Source organism: Musca domestica, unplaced genomic scaffold (genome assembly GCF_030504385.1).
Source record: "Musca domestica strain aabys unplaced genomic scaffold, Musca_domestica.polishedcontigs.V.1.1 20, whole genome shotgun sequence".
Lineage (NCBI taxonomy): Eukaryota > Metazoa > Arthropoda > Insecta > Diptera > Muscidae > Musca > Musca domestica.
The window spans coordinates 687956-707119 of record NW_026712250.1 but is presented as its reverse complement, the minus strand read 5'-3'; the positions used below and the strand labels follow the sequence as shown (position 1 = coordinate 707119).

Here is a 19164-nt window from a genome sequence, read left to right as displayed (position 1 = left end):
GATTGGACAATTTCCTGTTGTTTTAGGTAAAAGCACAAGTCAACCAATATGACTTGAAATTTCCTTAGGCAGACTTTTTATTTGATCTGCCATAAAATGAAAATAGTTCTACTTGCTGAAATAAAAACATGTTCACTCATTTAATTTTTATATCATTTGTTTCGTTGTGTTTTATTCGCTATTCGATCTAAAAGACTAAATAACAATTAAATACGATTTATTACAAATAGAAAGCGTATAAAACTAATAAGTTATTAAATAAGAAAATTAATCTACTATTATATTTTAATTAAACAATATAAATACACTTGAGTATACAAACTTACTTCGATAGCTCGGAACAAGTCAAAATAAAAGGTTTATAAATACTTTACTTTCTCACTTATCCCCCATTAGCACCATTTTCCCCCATTTCAAATTAAGGGACAATCGAAAATGATGAAAATAGGGGGAAGGTGTGTTTCAAAAAAAAAAAAAAAATTGTACTTGGTAATTATTAACGAAAAACACAGCTAATTTTTGGTTTGAAAACATTTTTAAACTACGTTTTAGCACTCTTTGGAAATGTGGACAAATTCCGTTTCGTTTTTGCTCGCTTTTGTCAGGCGATTTTGTTTTTGTTTTTTTTTTTTTTTATAAACTAAACAGTCTTAATTAAATTTATAATCAATTTAAATCTAAGGACAACTAAAATACTTAGATCGGATCATTGGTGTTAGCATTTCTTGGGGAAGAATACATTCATTTCGATTAAGATCTGCAAAACAATGAAAACGGCATAGACGGTCAGGAGAATGCCGCCCAAACGTTTGGTGAGACGATACCCGGTAAAGCTGAGTCCCAGAAACAGGGAGAGTGTGCAGAGCATTAAAATAAATATGCTATACTCGATGCCCTGGGCAGCAACATTGATCATGTTCTGGTCTTCGCCAAAGTGGATGCAGTTCTTAATGAACCATGGTACACCCAGAGACAAGAGAATGGCCAGAGAATTGGCACCGAGAGAATTTGATACTCCAATACCGCTCTCGCCTAGAAGGGGTGTTAGCAATTAGCAATTTTGAAAGAATTTAAGGCACTTTATACAATACTAACCACTTCGCAGAGAAATTACACTGGAGACAGCTTCAGGTGTGGTTGAACCGGCCGCCAAAAACGTAAGACCCATAATAATTGTTGGCACTCCAATGGCAACACCTGTTAAATAGTAAGTCTTTTAGAAATCTGCTTGCAGCATAACTCTCTTTCTTTACTCACCGAAGGCCGTCAGCGTCCAAACAATCATGTAGGCATTGGCTCCAATGCAAATGATGCACATTATAAACGATAGGGGATACAATTTGCGATGCTGGGCCGGATGTGGAATAATGCATTTCAGAATGAATTTGATCGGGAATGTAAATGCCCACCAGAATTTCATGAGCTTTGATTCGCCATGAGGCAAAGCAAATAGTTTGGATGGCATTTCCAAAGCAGCTTCCTCACCATCCCCTAGTAAAGGAGAAGAGGTTTAACTATTGCAAATCTCTAGATATTTTATTTAGAAAATAATAACTTACAGCTTTTGGAGTGAGCCAGATGCGTACGTGATGATGTGGAATTTGTATTTTCCGGCAAATTTACCACAAACAAACCGTTACCAGTCAATGGATCCTTTTTCAAAGGCAATTTGGCCTTGGCACTGTTCTCTGGCGGCTCGGTGAGATCTAAAAAGTCGGCCAGACAACCCAAAAATTAGAAACCAATAGCCATATTGTGATCATATAGTATCATACCGTATCTTGTCGAGATGCAGCAATTCAGTTTGTCTTCGACAAAGACTCTTATGGCGGGCATGAATTTGTTGTTGTTGAAGGTGACCAGATAATAGATGACAAGGAAGCCCATCATAATACAGGACTCAACAAATGTAATGTTACCACCCCAGGCCAGGACAATCAGAATAACTGTATTCAGGCCATAGATGAAGCAGTCGCGGACAATGGGCCACCAATCCAATTGGACAGGCTGTAAATAAAATTAGAAGCAATTAGGGTGTGTGAGATTAGTAAAACTTCTGGAAACAAAACCTTTTGTGGCTTACCTTATTGATTGCCAATGCAGCCACACTAGCAACGCCCAGGGTGTTGAACATGAGCGAACCAATAATTGTACCCAAACCCATATCTGAATTTGTCAACAGCGTGCTGATGGTATTGGTAAAGAACTCCGGCATGGATGTGGCAGTGGCCATAAAGGTCGCAGCAGCTACATCCTTGGAAAGATTCAAATCCTCGCAGATGCATTCGACGGTGGGCAGGAAATAATCATTACAAATAGTGGCCAATAAAATAAAGAAATAAATGGCGCCAATGACATGTAAAACTACCCAGCCCTGGCGCAATTGTTCCTCTGTAAATAAATTGACATTGAATTCAAGATTAAATGATATGAATATTTATTTTTGCACGAGTCTAGGAGAGCTTAACTAGCTGTCAGTTAGTGAGCCCCTATCAGAAATGAAATCTTTGCCAAATGCTTATCTAAGAATATTGGACCTCTTGTGATTTATTTCCACCCCACGGTTATTATTTTATTGTCAGTAGACCCATGTTGTCGCCATTTTAAATATTTCCAAATATAATCGAAGTCCAAAAGCAATACAAATGTTCTTCTGAAAGCAGTGACGAGCTGAATATTGCCAACACTTGACTCCAATTGACTTGAAAATAATCAGGGTTGTGATACGTTATCGACACAGCGATAACTCTAACCTCTTGAGAAGTTTTTTGTTTTTTGCTACGCTGAGACCAGAATTATTGATGACTTAAACAGGGGCATGTCTTTAGTTTGTCTGAGCAGTATTTGACGCAATTCATATCTTTAGAATGGCAATTCGTGGGCATGGAAATCACACATCGATTGATTTTTAATTTAAATATTTGACTATCTCAAGTGGCAACGTTTGAAATTATCAGAGGGGCACAAATTTGTAGTCAGTTCTTTTACCTGTAAACAACTCCGGAAAATCGTCCAACGGTGATGCTTCTGGTTCGTCGGGACACACATCGCGGCTAACACCATTTAAGGCCACAAAATCTTCGAAATTTTGCAAAAATGTTTCAAAATTGTTTTGTGTGTGCTTTGTTAGGGATCCATTGTTTTCTGCAAGAAAAAAGAATAGAGAAAAACGCATTTAGTTATTTCAAAAGTTGATTGAGAACAAATGGTATCTGACGGTGGAATTATCATCAGCTCGTGTACATGAACGACAGCAGAATGTTGGGGGGTTTATGGCGAAAATGATGGATGGCATTACATTAATAATGGAGCTATGATGTATCATAAAGTGGCACAAGGGTAGGTACTGATATGTTCCATAATTTATGTGTGAGTTCGATTCCCTCCCTTACAGGTGATTAGCAGGTTGCTGGGGCAAACACTTGGTGAAATGCGTTTTGAAAGGAAAACAAAAGAGTAGAATTTGAATGGCCGTATTTGCGAGATATGTTTGCTGGTTTACTGAAAATTGTCAGCCTAGCTACGAGACAAGCTGTTATCAAGCTTTAGTTGTTGCAAAATTTGTATGTGCTTCCGCAATATAGGTTTTCATTTTAAGGGTATCCCAGAATAACTGACAATTGAAATAATCTTGTACCAATCATTCGATCGAAGTCATACAGTTGCGTTTGACTACTTATCAAATACTCTCTCTCTCTCTCTCTTCCCCTCACTCTGCGTGTGTGTGTGGCAAAGGAAAGATAAACTTAAAAAATTTAAAATACCTTTGATTGAATACCTCACCAGTGACACATAAAAGAATAATTGCTAAGAAAATGTCAATTATTGATTTGTTTTTGTGTTAATTTTTAATTCGATTAGCTATTAATTTAATATGAATATGGATATATCTGGAACAATTATTACAGAGTAATTGAAGCATTCCCAGAAATGTGTAATGTAATACGAACATTTTACAATTAAAAACAGAGATATTAGAGAGGTTTTGTTGGACAAATAGATATGTTCTTTTGTCATATTTCAGTTGAATTGAATATTTTAAAGAATCTATAATCTCTATACATTATTCTTGGGGTTTGTAAAATATTTTCTATAGCAGCTCCTTTAGTCAAGAGTTTTACTTCAAATTACTGTCTCTCTATTTTTCTCACACACATCAGTTTCCCGCAAATTTTTCATAATGGCATTTGACGTCAAGTGTCACACATGACAAGAATTCTCTTCTAATCACACATGCGCACGTGGTACGTACACCCATTGCGAAAGTTAACCAAAAGCGGCAATCTTTGAATGCACTCTGTTCATAGATAGCTTTTAAACTGAACAATTAACAATTTATCAATTACCAAGAAGCCGAGCATTCCGCAAATGTGTCTGGAAACTTGCTGTTGTTTAGTTAAACGATTTATTGAGCAGTATTAGCAAATTAGCAGTTTGATAGATATCATCTGTGTGTCCATACACTTTACAGACTTTTATTTAGAATTGCATGCGCGACTTTTATTTTGTTTCGTTTTTTTATAAAGGTAATAAATTTAGTAATAAAGACATAGGGGGTAATAATATTGGCGTTTCTTCTGTTACTAGGAAAAGCAAATAATTTTTGAAAATTCTGAATTAATAAACATTTTCTTAAGAAAGTAGCTTCCTATAGTTCGTTTGCAGTTTAGCGGATTTAGTTTAAAATTTAAATTAAATGTAAAATGTGGAAATATGTCAAATGAATCAAATGACTAAATCATGGCAGAAGAAAACACGACCACATTTTTATCTTATTCGGCTCAGGATACAGCCAACTTTGCCTGATTAAAAGGATAGACTTTACTTTTTATTTTAAATGTTTATTTTAGACTTTCTTTGGAGTAAAAACTTGATTAATCATAGGTTTTTTATTTCCTTGTTTTTAATAATTAATAACAATTAACAATCAAATTGCCGATTAAAATTTTGGAAATGGAAATATTTGCAATTTCTGAGTTTTATTTGTTTATCAATATTTGCGCGAAAAAGGTTTTCAAGAGATATTCAACAATTTCTGACAGCCACAGTCTTTAACTCAACAGTTGATAATACTTCAAGGAATTTTGGAAACCATTCATCATTTTTTTTTTCATTAAAATTATTTGTAAAATTTTATAATTATTTGCTGACAGCATATTTATTGACATTTAAAGGAGAATTGCTTTAGATAAGTTAATTGTTCTTTTTAAATGGCTCATATAAATAGCCGTAAAGTACTAACAAGCGAATCAAATTAACAAAATGCTACACATGTATCTATCATACACACACATACACATTTCGACACTTTACCGATCAATTATGAGCTTGAGAATACCAAAAACGAAATAAAGAAATGTCTGAGGAAGACTAATTTCCCCGATACCGGGTTTATGATACTCGATAAAAAAATAGCTGAATTCTATTGCGCAAAGTGTGAATTGTTTTGATATTAATCACGCCATTATTGAAAAGATTGCTTAGAAAGGCAGGTCAGTTTTGTTGTGGAAAATAAACAACAAAAAAAAAAAAAGCACCACGAATATCTACTACCAATAAGGAACTCAAGCGATATGGGTACTTTACCGTCACCACTCATTACCATAAAAATGTTATGGGTACTTTTATGCTAATAGTGGATAGGGTGTTTTTTCGGCTACTTGTAATAAAATAATAATAATTATTTTAGAGGAGGTTTATAAAGCACTGATTGTTTTTTTTTTGTGATTGGATTAGCAAAGAGAAAATGAGATTTGTTCAGGCAGGGAATCCCCAATTGGCGGGTGTCCAAAAAAGTTATGCCCATATAGAAAAAATTAGGTGACGACTCAAAAATTTAATTTTATTCGGAGTTTAATTGTACAAAATCAAAAAAAAAATTTTTGTACTGTACTGTTTGGTACTGTATATGCTCTTAAGGCAGGAATTCATAAAGAGCTTATTTGGCTGGCTTAAGTCATCGGCTGGGTTTTTTCGTAGAGGGACAAAGGAGTTTTTGGTTGACTTAGGTCAATTTTGACCCTAGGCTCCTTTGTTCGAAGAAGCCAGCCGATGACGTAAGCCAGCCAAATAAGCGCTTTATGTATTCCCACCCTTAAGCCATTCAAAAAAGTGTTTTATTTCATGGTAAGAGAATACTGGTAGATGCATAAACGCTTGGATATATTGATATGTCAAAACTATTCAAATGTGTTTTCAAAAATAGCTAAATGTTTATATATTTTTTATACACCGCCAATCGGAGGTTGTTATGATATTCGCTTTTCAACAATTTTAAGGAATTTCAATATTTTTTCATTCAAAAATTACAATTTCAAAATTGGTTTGACATTTCATTGTGCCAGCAGTTGTGTCGATACGGCTACCTGTATTCTTCTATCATGGAGACTTTTAAAGGACAATAAATTTATAGAAATTTGACCCATGATAGCTTTGTTTCAGATCTTGCAGAAAATAAGAAATCACAGAAATTAATCTTTTTTTTACAAAACAATCAAAAAATAGTAAAATTTGTGGGTGGTAAAATTAAAGAGAAAAATACATCCAATAAATGACGTATCTCATTCCGATTAGATTTAACAAAACCATGATCCATTACAATATATTTCTCAATTTTTGAGGCAAATCAATCATCATGTTGTTATATACATATTTTGAGACTCAAAAATTTCGTGTAGTCTTCAGGCCACCATTGAGTTGTGACCATCGCTGTGGTCATTAACATGACTGGTCATATATTTTTATAAATAGCGTCGATGTATTTTGAATCGGCGCCAAAAGTGTGTAAGTAACAATATAATGTAAACAAAATAAATTTTAATGTTTAGAAATTACCTCCAAAGAGAGGAAAAATGTCATGGTTATGTGGACACGGCAGGGGAATGAAGATCTTTAAAATTTATGAAAAATTTGGAAAACTGACAATAGCTGTGTTCCAGTATTTAAATGTTGAAAAATTAAATAATTCCCCATCCTAAATCTAAACTGAGACACATATTTCTTTTACCATATTCAAAGCTAATGCATCGCTTGAAGTTATTTCTAATTGGAATAAAACCTGTGAAGATTCCCAGCACTTAATTGAAGCTGATTATAAAAATGAGGAATTATAACTGATATTGAAAACATAAATAATAAAAATGACAATGTCATGGGTATTTTCCATTGCTTGCTTGAGAATATTTGTCTCAGAGAACTGGTTCCATGTGATGCAGCCGATTATGTGAAGATCAAGTTCATTGGAATTTCGCTATTTTTATTAGAACCAATTGTCTCAATTCTTTGTTCAAATGTTATTTTACAATGATCTGAAAATTGGGACTCGAGGGTCTTCTTTTCAATTTGGATTCGAAAATATTTACCTACAAAATACCACCATCGTCTCCATGGTAAATCCATTGCGAAACTTTAAAATGATTTATTGTTGTTAAAACTTCTTCTTCTTCTTTTTCCTCCTCCTTTCTTTGATTTCATCAAGAAACCACTTTCACTAGGATGTCGTCTCGTTGCAAAGACTCATGTTTCTTTTTTTTTTGTATTTTAATTGACTTGAATTATTAATAAAACACACAGACACAATGGCGGCGCATTAACATTTGTTTATATTTCTTTTGTTTTTTGCTTTGTTTGGTTTTCTTCTATTTTTGCCTTGTTGGTATTTTCTTGAAATCTATCAATTGTTATGCTTTATTTACAATTTTTTTTTCATTACCACAAAGGCTAAAATTATTAAAAACGATACGCTCAGGCAATCTCACACCGCACTAGATACTCAAATACCCCGACAACTGACTAACTCAGTTTCGATTAACTTTGTTTACACGGCAAAATTGAATTTATGTTCAAAACTCATGCCAACAACGCGAAGTAAATACTTCAAGTTTTTTTTAATTTGTCTCCACGTTTGTTTCAGTATTTTGGGTAAATATTCCAACTCAATTCGATACGATCCGAGTGAACGAGATATCGATCGATCCGCTATCGTTCTGATTGACTGTTGAGCATTTCAAGTGTAAATAAACCTTTTCTATAAACTTATCGTTAGTTTTATACTTCGATGGCAAAACAAAAGCAGCAAAAAAAAAGTATTAATGAAGAGTAGAAAAGACAAAAGTAAAAAAACCCGAAATTCAAACTCAAACTGAACTTTGTGCAAAGTCAAAGCGTCAGTACACCGGACTAAGCTGAGATACATGCGCTGGCGCAAGAAAACCCAAACAAAAATAATAGCAACAAATAAAGAAAACAATTGAAAAACAAATGTTATTATCTATTAAACAACCAATCCACAGAGCTCCACACCCTCCCTCCCATCTCAGATGCGAGTTTCTTGAAATTCTACAAATAAAAGTACAAATATAAAAGCTTCTTTTCAAGCAACACCATAGAAATTGAAATAGAATTTTTGTAAAATATTAGAAAATTCTTTTTTGCAATTTTGAAAAATGTAAAATGCAATGTTTCGGTAATGGTAGAAAAATACAGGTATATGCCTCGACGCTTGGGAACATTAATATGTCAACATTCTTAAAATGTTTTGTCAAAAAAATAAGTAGATTTTTATATGCTTTCTTATAACACGTAAATCGGAAGATGTTCTGAAATGCATTTTTCAACAATTTTTACAAATTCGAATTATTTTTCATTCAATCCCTAAATTGGTTTGACAGTTCATTGTCTCGATGCTACTACCCGTATTCTTCTATAACGGTTTCTCTAATGTAACTAAACGTAGTTTAAGGAAACAGATCACAATATGCGCCTTCATGGACAAATTTCTTTGAAAATCGCATGGCGCAATAACAATGTATTCCCGCAAATTTTAAAAACCCGATGAAATGTCAAAATTTGTTTACACTTTTTGCTTGTTGTTTATGTTTTGTTCTGTGATTTCAATCATAATAATGCATTTTGACATTTCGTTTGGTTGTCAGCTGGATTGGAAGGGGGTCCTATCACTTGCAACTCTTCTTCTTCTTTTCCTTCCGGTGACTTATAATTGGGTGACATATAATTGTAATTGTAAAACATCTTTATTTTTAAGGTCCCTTATTGTTTGGCATTCCTGTTCCTGTTTAGTACTTCATTACTTTTTGAGAAGGAGAAATTGTTTTGTTTTGACAAATCAGCTGATTACATGCAAAACTTTGCAGGGGTTCCGTCTGTTTAATTTTCATATTTTTCTTGCAAAGATAATAAAATGAACTTAAGGTTAGAATACATAAAACGCTTTTCTGACTGGCTTAAGTCATTGGCTGGCTTTTTCGTAAAAGGACAAAGGAGTTATAGGTTGATTTAGTTCGATTTTGGCCCTATGCTTCTTTGTTCTTTACCGAATGACTTAAGTCAGTCAAAAAGCGTTGTAAGTACTCTCACTTTTACTCCCTCTCTCTCGGAAAGAAGTTCCCACAAGTTTTGGATTAAACGCTTTTAACGAAAACTTTTTTAAAAAAAATAATAATTTGAGGTAATTTATCTGTTGGAAACAGTGTAACAAAGATGTTAATGTAATTTTCATAGTCATTGTGATTAGTTTGATTTCGGGGGAATTTATTTACCAGACAACACAATTTTGATAATTCATTTGCTTTTGGTTTAGCCGTAAAGAATCTATGCTCCGATATGTTTGTGTTCATTAAGGTGGTTCACTTTTTACACAGGTTTGTAATTTACATTTTTAATAATAATTTTAATTGTCATTTGTTATCATGACCAGTCGTGGCGTTCAATTCAAAATTGTGATTGGGAATACAACTAACTCTTCATAGACATGATCTAATTTTCAAAACCAAAAAAATGGAACGATTCTTGAAAACATTTGTTGATTTTTGCGTTAAATTCGAATAATAAAGCATTGTTTATTTTTTGGTCTTTTGTGTTGCCATATATATCACCGGTGATTTGCATATTATTTGTTTGAATTTGAATTATTAAAAATATATTTCAAGTTCTAAATAATAAAACATCTGTGTAAATTCCAAAAAAGCGTTTCGTTTTCAAATGAAAGTACGTATTCCTTTTCATTCAATGATAAAGATGACAATATTCTGTTTTCGGAGATCTCTAGGGAGTATGGGAATAAAAGAGTATAGGCAGAGAGAGAGAGAGAGAGAGAGGAATTACTGCTGCGCTTACGTTATGTGAAATGTCAAATCATAAGGAAAGACCAGATTCAGATGGAGTAGTAAAGGTGAGAATACATAAAACGCTTTTTTTGACTGGCTTAAAGGTGAGAACATATAAATCGCTTTTTTGACTGGTATGAGTCAAAAAAGGCTGGCTTCTACGTAAAAGAACAAAGGAAATTTAGGTTAGGCTCTCCCTACTCTCTACTGTTCTTATACAAAGATGCCAGCCGATGACTTAAGCCAGTCAAAAAAGCGTCCTATTATTCTCACCTTAAAGGTGTGAGAACCTAAGCAGCTTGGCATCATGGCTGTGCATATAAACGTCAAATTATAATGGAAAACGACGCCAAGATTCAAGTGTGGCTCTGGCATTCCCATATGAAATGCCAAAAAATATGACATGCGAAGACTCCATAATCTCCTCTCCTCAGAAGCCACACTGCAATCCCCAAATGCCTCACTAAAACCATCCTAACGTCTTCATTTGATTTATTTTAATTAGAGTTTACTGAACTTTGGATTGTTTAAACAAAACAGCTCGAAAGAATAAAATTTCCCAACAACATCAGCCAGCCAGCGAGTGCGGGTGCGGGTGTGAATAAAGCTTCTATTTTCTTTTGTTTAAATTCGTAATCTTTGCGGCGGGTTTGTTCGAATCGATTCGATTTATCAAAGACTTGTTAAAACAAATAAACACAACATGACTATTGCGTGACACGTGCTGTGGTGAGAATTGGCGTCGGCCGATCGACGCAACACTCAAAGGTCTGAAAATACTTGAAATATTCAAAGTTCAATTGTTTGAGGGTTTTATTGTTGCCACTAAAAGATCTTGAAATAATTGTTGTTTGAAAAGAATGCAACCAACATTGAATTTCAAATATGAAAAACATAATTGTTTGAAAATCCATTGCAATTGTTGGCCAATTACGAGCGTAACACAAAAAACAAAAAAGCAAACAAAAAATCCCTTATCACGAAAATGATCATCAATAAATCAATAAGTGGGATTTTCTTTGATTACTGGAAATCGCTGTTACATTGATCAAACAACTGCCATTGACATTCACCATTGAATCGACAAACAAACAAAAAAATGGAAAAAGTTCCCCCCAACTTCCAGTTATTCGGTTGCTGTTGTAGGCCTAGCTAGCCAGGCAGCCAGCAGTTAGCTTGCTACTGACATAAAGCTGCTACATATGTCCGATAGCTTATCAGGTTTTTGTGTTTTTGTTTTTACGATTTTTACTGCTGTCCTATCTGTTGGTCGCTCAAGTTCTATGTAATGGAGCTATTTAATTTAATTGTTAAGTGTTTTATTTCCACAGTTGAACAAAAAGTCCCCCTCGCAAGCAAACTTTAGATTGTATCCTGTTTTAGGAGTGATAGCAATTTCATGTTTTGATTTACAAATGAGACCACACTTATGGAAATTTTAACAAAAAAGGCATCCATAACAATCGAGAGAGAGGGAGAGAGAGAGAGAGGGAGCGAAATCAACGCAATCAGATAAGGATGTTTTTAAAAAGAAAACAACATCTAGGAGATAAACTCGCCAACCAAAACTATAGATTATTGCTGAGATACACAATTCTGGAATCGAATGGGTAAGTACATTTTAATAGCTCGGAACACGATGAATACAAATCCAGCAATGGTAAAAACAAGATGCGTAGATTTGTCCCGGTCTTAGAATATAATTAAAGGTGAAAATACATTAAACGCTTTTTTTGACTGGTTTTTTGAATCGGCTAGCTTCTTCGTAGAGGAACAAAGGATTTTTAGGTTGACTTAAGGTGGGAATACATAAAGCGCTTCTCTAGCTAGTTTCTCCGGAAATTAACAAAGGAGCCTGGGGACAAAATCGAACTAAGTCAACCTAAAACTCTTTCATCTACGAACAAGCCAGCCGATGACTTAAGCCAGCCAAATAGGCGCTTTATGTATTTCCACCCTCGTTTGTCATTAATTAGCCTTTTCATTACACTATTTTTGAAAAATTGCGTTCTCTTTTAGTTGTGTATTTACACCTAAACAATCATCTGCTGAGCGGCATTTAAATCCTTCAAGGGTGTATTTAAACACACAACGTTAATCCGCTAGATATATTAAAGCCACTGGTGAAAATACATAAAACGCTTTTCTGACTGGTTTAAGTCATCGGCTGGCTTCTTCGTAGAGGAACAAAGTAGTCTTAGGTTGACTTAGTTCGATTTTGGCCTTGCGGGTTTTATATATTCTCACCTTAAGAGAAGACAAATAACATTAAATAGCAAAATTTTGTGGCAATTATTTTCATAAGTTCCGATCTGTGATATAGAGTTAACCTCTACTGCGATATTTTTATTAAACATTTCTAATGATTTTTAAAAACTAAGAACTATAATGGAAAGTAAAAAATAATAATTGTAAGTAGAATTAACACATTACAAAGTTTACAATAAATTATATATATATAATTATAAATTATAAATGCGGTTGTAAGATTTAGAAGACTTTCCAAAAGAATTTTAGTTTTATTTAATTCTTTGGTTCCTCTTCTATTGAGCTTACGATCTCGTCACTTGGGTAAAAAATGTTTTTTGTCATAGAAGTTATTTTTTAAAATAACTTCTGGTGAGAATATCCCAGACAAAAAATAAGGGAACTGATGAGGATTGGTGGCTCTTTCCGAAACCTAGGTATTCCCTGCCTTACCCCCTGGTAAACATTACCATCGTTCTCCACTAATAAACAAACGTTGTTTTTATAAAAACAACAATAAAGGGATAAGCCTGACCATTTTGCAACAACAAAATACTACGGTATCCCGAACAAACAAGCCACACTGTTCTAAATTATAACCGTAAGGTTTTTGTGGTGAGGAATTTCTAATAAAATTCCAAGAATTGAAAATATGAGCTAATAATGGAATTGATTAGTTTTATTAATAAATTATTTGTATTACTAAATTAGTATTATTATAAAAAACAACTGACCAAATCTGTCCGATGCAAACACTTCAAACATGAAACACCTCAAAAAGTAGACACACATTTATTATATATTTTTCAAATCATTATAAATTCATTCGCTTAATTTGTAAAGACCCTTTATTAAAGGGCTTTTTTTAATGAATTCAAATTGAAACTTTGGCAAATAAAATAGAAAAAACTTGTAACAATGTTTTGTTTTATTTAGCAGTGAACGTTGGAGAGACGTTCAACGCCGCAAAACGTTCTTAAGTGATGGGAATTTTTGTAAAGTAATTCCAATTCCCAATTCGTTCGTTTAGATAACCAAAGCAACTAGCAATAAACGTTGGGCGCCAAGACAAATAGTAAACGTAATGAGTATTTACTATATTCTATGGAATCTCACACAATGCAATTGAAAAATGATTGATAAATAGTTTGTTGTTGGTGCTGTTGTTGCTTATTTCGTTTCATCTTTATGAACTTTGAAATAAAATCTTGGTTGGTTACAAGGCTAGGCAATTGAAGGTAGATAATGAATGTAGGCGCGTTTTTCTCTTTTTTTTTTTGAAAATTTCAATAATTCAATGGAAGAACGATGGCATCATGGCATTCCATATTTGCCAGATCACATAAAATCCTGCCATTGTTTGTACTTTTATTTTGACATTAATATGCCATGTCATGATGCCACGCTGCTTATATATCATCGCCATTACCTATAACTCCTATGGTTATGGAACACATCTTGATTTTAGAAATTGTGTAAATGGATCCATTGACGTATTTTTCTTAGAATCCAATTGTAAATATTAGTTAAAAAAATATTTTATGATCCAATCGCCTAACGCTTTGTTAATTGCTAAAGTATCAATTACAAAAAATGTTTCAATTTTTTTAGATAATTCTAGGAAAGTCAGCATTATCTTTAAGGGGATGTACCCCAACTCGTTTTGAAACTCTATTTTTTACTCATTTCTTTTGTTGTTCTAATAATTATTTTTAACAAATTCAATAAAAAAATTAGTGATTTAATCGTTTACGTTTCATTAGAAATTATTAAGTTTCGGTGTTTGCCATTATTTTCAAGCATTTTTATAACACTTCAAAGTGCACATAAATAGAAATTGAAATTTTTGCTTTATCATTTTTATCAATGGAGGTGTAGAAAAAAGCTAAGAAAAAAAATACGAGATTGTGAATTATTTTGTCATTCCGTGTTTTCGTCAAGTACTTGATTTGGTATTATTTCTATTTCGTTGCTGATTTACTTGGAACCGAAGATAAATTTGCAATTGGAAAAAGTGGTAATTTTGAAATACCAACTGTTTTCTATTTTTATACTTTCTACGAATCTAATTTACTCGCATCATCCATTAAAGGTAATTGGAATTACCGATATTAAATAATATTTGAAAAAAAGCTTAAAACTTTTATGAAATTTGGATTTCCAATTGCGTAATTTTTCTTTTTGTTTGTCATTTTTAATATTGAAAAGAAGACTCTTGTCTTACATTACAAAATCAATTAAGGATTACAAAATCAATTAAGGGTCATTTCTACAGCCACAAATGAGGGAACATTAATCAAATGCATGCAAGTATAAAGATGGCACATTACGTTTTCAAAATATTGACTTAATTCTCGTCAAATGAAGTATTTTTAAAAGAAAATATATATTTTTTTAAAAATACAATCCCAATTGATATTGGATATGGCTTCTTCGTTAAAGAACAATGGAGCTTAGGGTGAACAAGTATAAATTACGGCCCAAAATTGAACTAAGCGTAGGGTCAAAATCGAACTAAATCAATCTAACCTCAGGTGAGAGTACATGACCTAAGGTGAGATTACATGACTTAAGGTGAGAGTACATAAAGCTTGAAGTTATGGCTAGGCACATTAATGTCAAATTATAATGGATAACGACGGAAGGATTTTAGTATGGCTGTGTAATCCCTTTATTACAGAAGTCATGTCTAGCCATTACTTCAAGCTTTTTTGTACTTAAACCCTAAAGATTGGCTGGCTTCTTTGGAAAAGTATAAAGGAGCCTGGGGCCAAAATCGAAATAAGTCAAACTGAAACTCCTTCGTTCCTCTACGAAGAAGCCAGCCGATGACTTAAGCCAGTCAAAAAACCATTTTATGTACTCTCACCTTTAAGTAATCGACTAGCTTTTTCGTAAAAGGATAAAGGAGTTTTAGGTTGACATAGTTCGATTTTGACCCAACACTCCTTTGTTTTTTCTTACGAAAAAGCCAACCCATGACTGCCGTTTATGCCACCTTAAAATGTAATCTAATCTTCTTCATCAAACGTTTCTTATTTCCTTTGAAGTGTCCCATGAAACATTGTTTTTCATAGAACAAACATGTTCTTAAGTTATGTTTACATTTATTCTCTTAACCATGATTAAGGGAGTGGAATAGGATGAAAAATGTCTTCACTTGCTATTATTAAGTTACATAGGAGATAAAGGTAAGACTACCCAAAAGACCTTTTTAACAGGCTTAAAGGTGAGAATACATAAAACGCTTATTTGAATGGATTAAGTCATCGGCTGACTTCTTCGGAAAAGAACAAAGGAGAGCAAGGCCAAAATAGACCTAAGTCATCCTAAGACTACTTTCTTCCTCTACGATGACTTAAGCCCGTCAAAATATCGTTTTTTGTATTCCCTCTTTCAGACTTTAAACTGCTGCATTTTGTTTTGCTGATTCGGAAATTTACTCATTTTGTACTAATTCACATAATTAACATTTGCCGGAAAGTAAAATGCTTTCCGAAGAAAAAAAATCCAAAATTTACCTCTATCCTTTTCCATAAAACCAACTTCTCATTTTCACAAACATTCCCCATCTGACAGTCTATTACTACAAAATGTGACAAATTCACACACAGATATTTTACCAAATCAGATATTTCACCAAAACTTACCATTCGACCCAAGAACCTCGGTTGGATGGGCAAATATCAAAAGAAGCACTGCCAAGTGCAGCATATATTTTTTTATCATGCTTTTGTTTATTGTTTGCTATTGTTTCTTCCTCTTCTTGTGATCGGCAACTCTTTTCAAGGTTTTTTGTTCGGCTTTTGTGTTTTTAATCTTTTTTTTAAACCCACAGAGCGAGAAGAGAAACACAAACAATTTAAATTTGTCACCGTATCGGTCGGTGGTAGCACAAATTCGTTAACAAGCTTTAGTCTCAGCTTAGTGTAGTTATACACCCGTAAATTTAAAGCTTTAGTCAAAGCTCATCTCATGAACGCTTTGTTGTTTGTCGTTGCAAATTGACACTAAACTTTTCACTTCCTTTGCGGAACCGGAAATTCAATTAAATTATTGTGTTTATTTCTTCTTGTCTTGAAATAAACATTCACAAAGTCCGTTTAGAGTTTGGCGTTGGTGGGATTCGTTGGCTTTATCACCGACGTATTCAAAGTCCACGAATTTTTCGAACATAACCAATTTCATTCAATTTGCAGTTATTTTTTATTTTTATTTATTTATTTTGTTTTTGTGTTTTTGGTTTTTTCTTTCTACCACACCGCGTCCATTTCACACACAATCAGGACAAACGTCTTTATGGCCACTATTGACGAGAATAAAATCAGACCGCGTTGTTTTATTAATTTTATACTCGGCCAACTAACTAGCCGTGGTATCGGCAGCGTTAATACTGAGTAGTGAATGCTGGTCGCCGTGGTTGGCTGATATCTGTCTGTCAGCGTTTTTGAGAATTGATTACGCACCGCTCGTTTATTCGTAAGCAATACATGTTCGGCCAGCGCTTTGCCCCGCCGCACACCAGTTGATCGGTAATATCGGTTGGTCCGGAGACATTTTGTCCCTATCAGCCGGAGATAGATTGGGTCCGCAACTACCTACAACAACAATTAAAATTAGCGGCAGTAATAATAACAATTACTACGGCCACTACTGGGAGAGTGGAATTATTTGCTCGCAGCAGAGCACTATCGGCAAATTGATACTCCATTTGTGATAAAAGAGGCCCATCAATCCGAGTGCCATAGCAGATTTAATTATTGATATATGTCCCATTCACTTCCCCAGTCAAGATTCGCCATTGACATCGACCGACCAAAAAGAAAATAGAAAAACACACACACACGCACAAAACAAACACTCCAAAGGAATCGAAATATTATTTTGCGATATGTCAAAGACTTCAAACTATGACGCATTTCGATTGTTATAAATCACTGACGGCTGGAGGTGTCTTCGTATCGGATGTTATCGCTTCGTGGTGGTGGTTTTGAACGAAACCTGGGAGCATGGGAGCTGCAGCGGTCAATATCTGCGTAATTGCCAAAAAATTTGGTCTACCAATAAATCTCGCATTTTTGAGTTGCAGTTTTTGATAAAGAAACTGTCAGGGGATTATAAAACGGAAGAGTAATTGCCGAAGATCGCTGATATACTGTCCCAAAAAATACTTTTTGTGGGGTAGAAAGTTTGGGTAAAACTTTTTAACTAAGTAATTTGTTAGAAATAAAATATGTTTCCCCATAGCCAAGGAAGAGAGCAGCTATAAGAGAATATTTACATTAAAAATGTCTTGGTTGGAGTACTCATTGAATTTAAATTTATTTCATTTAAATTGCCAAGCTATTTTTGAGTTTTGTTTTGTTTTTTTTTTAATTAAACTCTAAAGGTGAGAATACATAAAACTCTTTTTTGGTCGGCTTAAGTCATCGGCTGGCTTCTTCGTAGAGGAAGATAGGAGTTTTAGGTTGACTTAGTTCGATTTTGGCCCTACGCTCCTTTATTCTTTTCCGATGAAGCCAGCCGATGACTTAAGGCAGCCAAAAAAGCGTTTTATGTATTCTCACCTTAATGTTGTCGTAGCTTAACAAATTATTTATACTTGCACTGATCAAAAGTTTTCCTATAGGAAATTATCTAGCTGATTATATAGTGGGGCTAGCAAGCTTAACTATTTTTGTCAAATTCACTGGATTTATATCATGTAAACATGCTTTTAGATATTGAAATACAAATACAAGTCATGCATAAATTGCTATCGGATGCTGTTTGGTAGCTCAAAATTGCATAAAAATCTCATTAAATATTGCATTTTTCTTATATGGATGAATGTTGTTCTTATATTAAATTTGCTCATATTTATTCCAGCAAACCTAACCTGACGTTTACAAAGACATGACAAATTCTGTTTAATCAGAGTTGCATTTAATTTGAAAAACGTAGGGTAATATCAAAAAACAATATTTTTAAAGAAATAAATATTTGTATCTTTATTTGGACTAATTGATATTCCCAATGTTTTCAAAGTAATTTTATGAAAGGTCGCAAGGATGACTCATTCGCCAAGGATTTACTGCCTTATTTTACCCACCTCGTAGTTTGATAAGACATTTCATTTATTTATTACTTATATTACCATTTATGGTTCAATTTTTTATCATTTATTCTAAATAATTTATGCATAATTTTAATTTAAACATTTCCAGTGAACACACTCTATCTATGCCAAAAATTATAAATAGATTTATGATGAGAGAATCATCTGCTGACCGCACTACCACCAGTACGGTTTGTTCGAAGGAGGTAAGATTAGTTGTTAGTTATAAATTTCTATGAATAAATCGACTTAGTCGATGATTGTCCACATAGAAGTGGATAAATTTAAAGATCTCAATTAGATTGCGGTCACGTATGAGCATGATGACTCGGACATAGTTATATATAATTTTGCTAGTGTTTCAGAGTCGAACTTTGTTTTTATTGAAAAGCAAAAAATGCTCCACCATGCTTGTGGCTAATGTGGTTGGATTTTTGCAACAAAGCCCTTGGCATAATTGATAGGTTCCATCCTATTTCACTGCCTCCATTGGCTACATTATCAGCAGTACATACAATCATCCATGGTTTGATAGATTGTTGTGCCAATAATCTAAATTAGTAGGTTCCTCGAATCGAAACGAGAACTGATCCCATTATCAGTTAATGCCAATTTGACAAATCATAAAAAATAATAAAAGAATTACATTTATTATTTTGTTAGCACTGGATGGAGTGTCGCCGAAATCCCTTGAGA

General features: G+C 33.7%; 1 protein-coding gene across 3 annotated transcripts; it reads right to left on the bottom strand.

Moving 5' to 3' along the window:
- Positions 1-473: 473 nt before the first annotated feature.
- Positions 474-16953, bottom strand: LOC101888926 (sodium/potassium/calcium exchanger 4). Of its 3 annotated transcripts, none has more exons than XM_005177288.4 (8): positions 16022-16953; positions 2989-3144; positions 2084-2391; positions 1776-2007; positions 1560-1706; positions 1258-1491; positions 1096-1197; positions 474-1032 (listed from the first exon to the last, which is right to left on the bottom strand). In XM_005177288.4, the coding sequence occupies exons 1-8, from the start codon at positions 16098-16100 to the stop codon at positions 716-718; spliced, it is 1575 nt and encodes a 524-aa protein (XP_005177345.1). In that variant the 5' UTR covers positions 16101-16953; the 3' UTR covers positions 474-715. The 3 variants fall into 3 exon arrangements, with proteins under 3 accessions (XP_005177345.1, XP_058978284.1, XP_058978285.1); XM_059122301.1 differs by lacking the exon at positions 16022-16953 and adding an exon at positions 7362-7975; XM_059122302.1 differs by lacking the exon at positions 16022-16953 and adding an exon at positions 3348-3375.
- Positions 16954-19164: the final 2211 nt, after the last annotated feature.

What these genes read in the sequence shown, in the direction of transcription:
- LOC101888926 (XM_005177288.4), bottom strand. Translation starts at nt 16,100, where the DNA reads ATGATAAAAAAATATATGCTGCACTTGGCAGTGCTTCTTTTGATATTT. An exon ending in CGAGGTTCTTGGGTCGAATG is followed by an intron (nt 3,145 to 16,021) that starts GTAAGTTTTGGT and finishes TTTTTCTTGCAG; the next exon opens with AAAACAATGGATCCCTAACA. An exon ending in CTGCATTGGCAATCAATAAG is followed by an intron (nt 2,008 to 2,083) that starts GTAAGCCACAAA and finishes TTTTATTTACAG; the next exon opens with CCTGTCCAATTGGATTGGTG.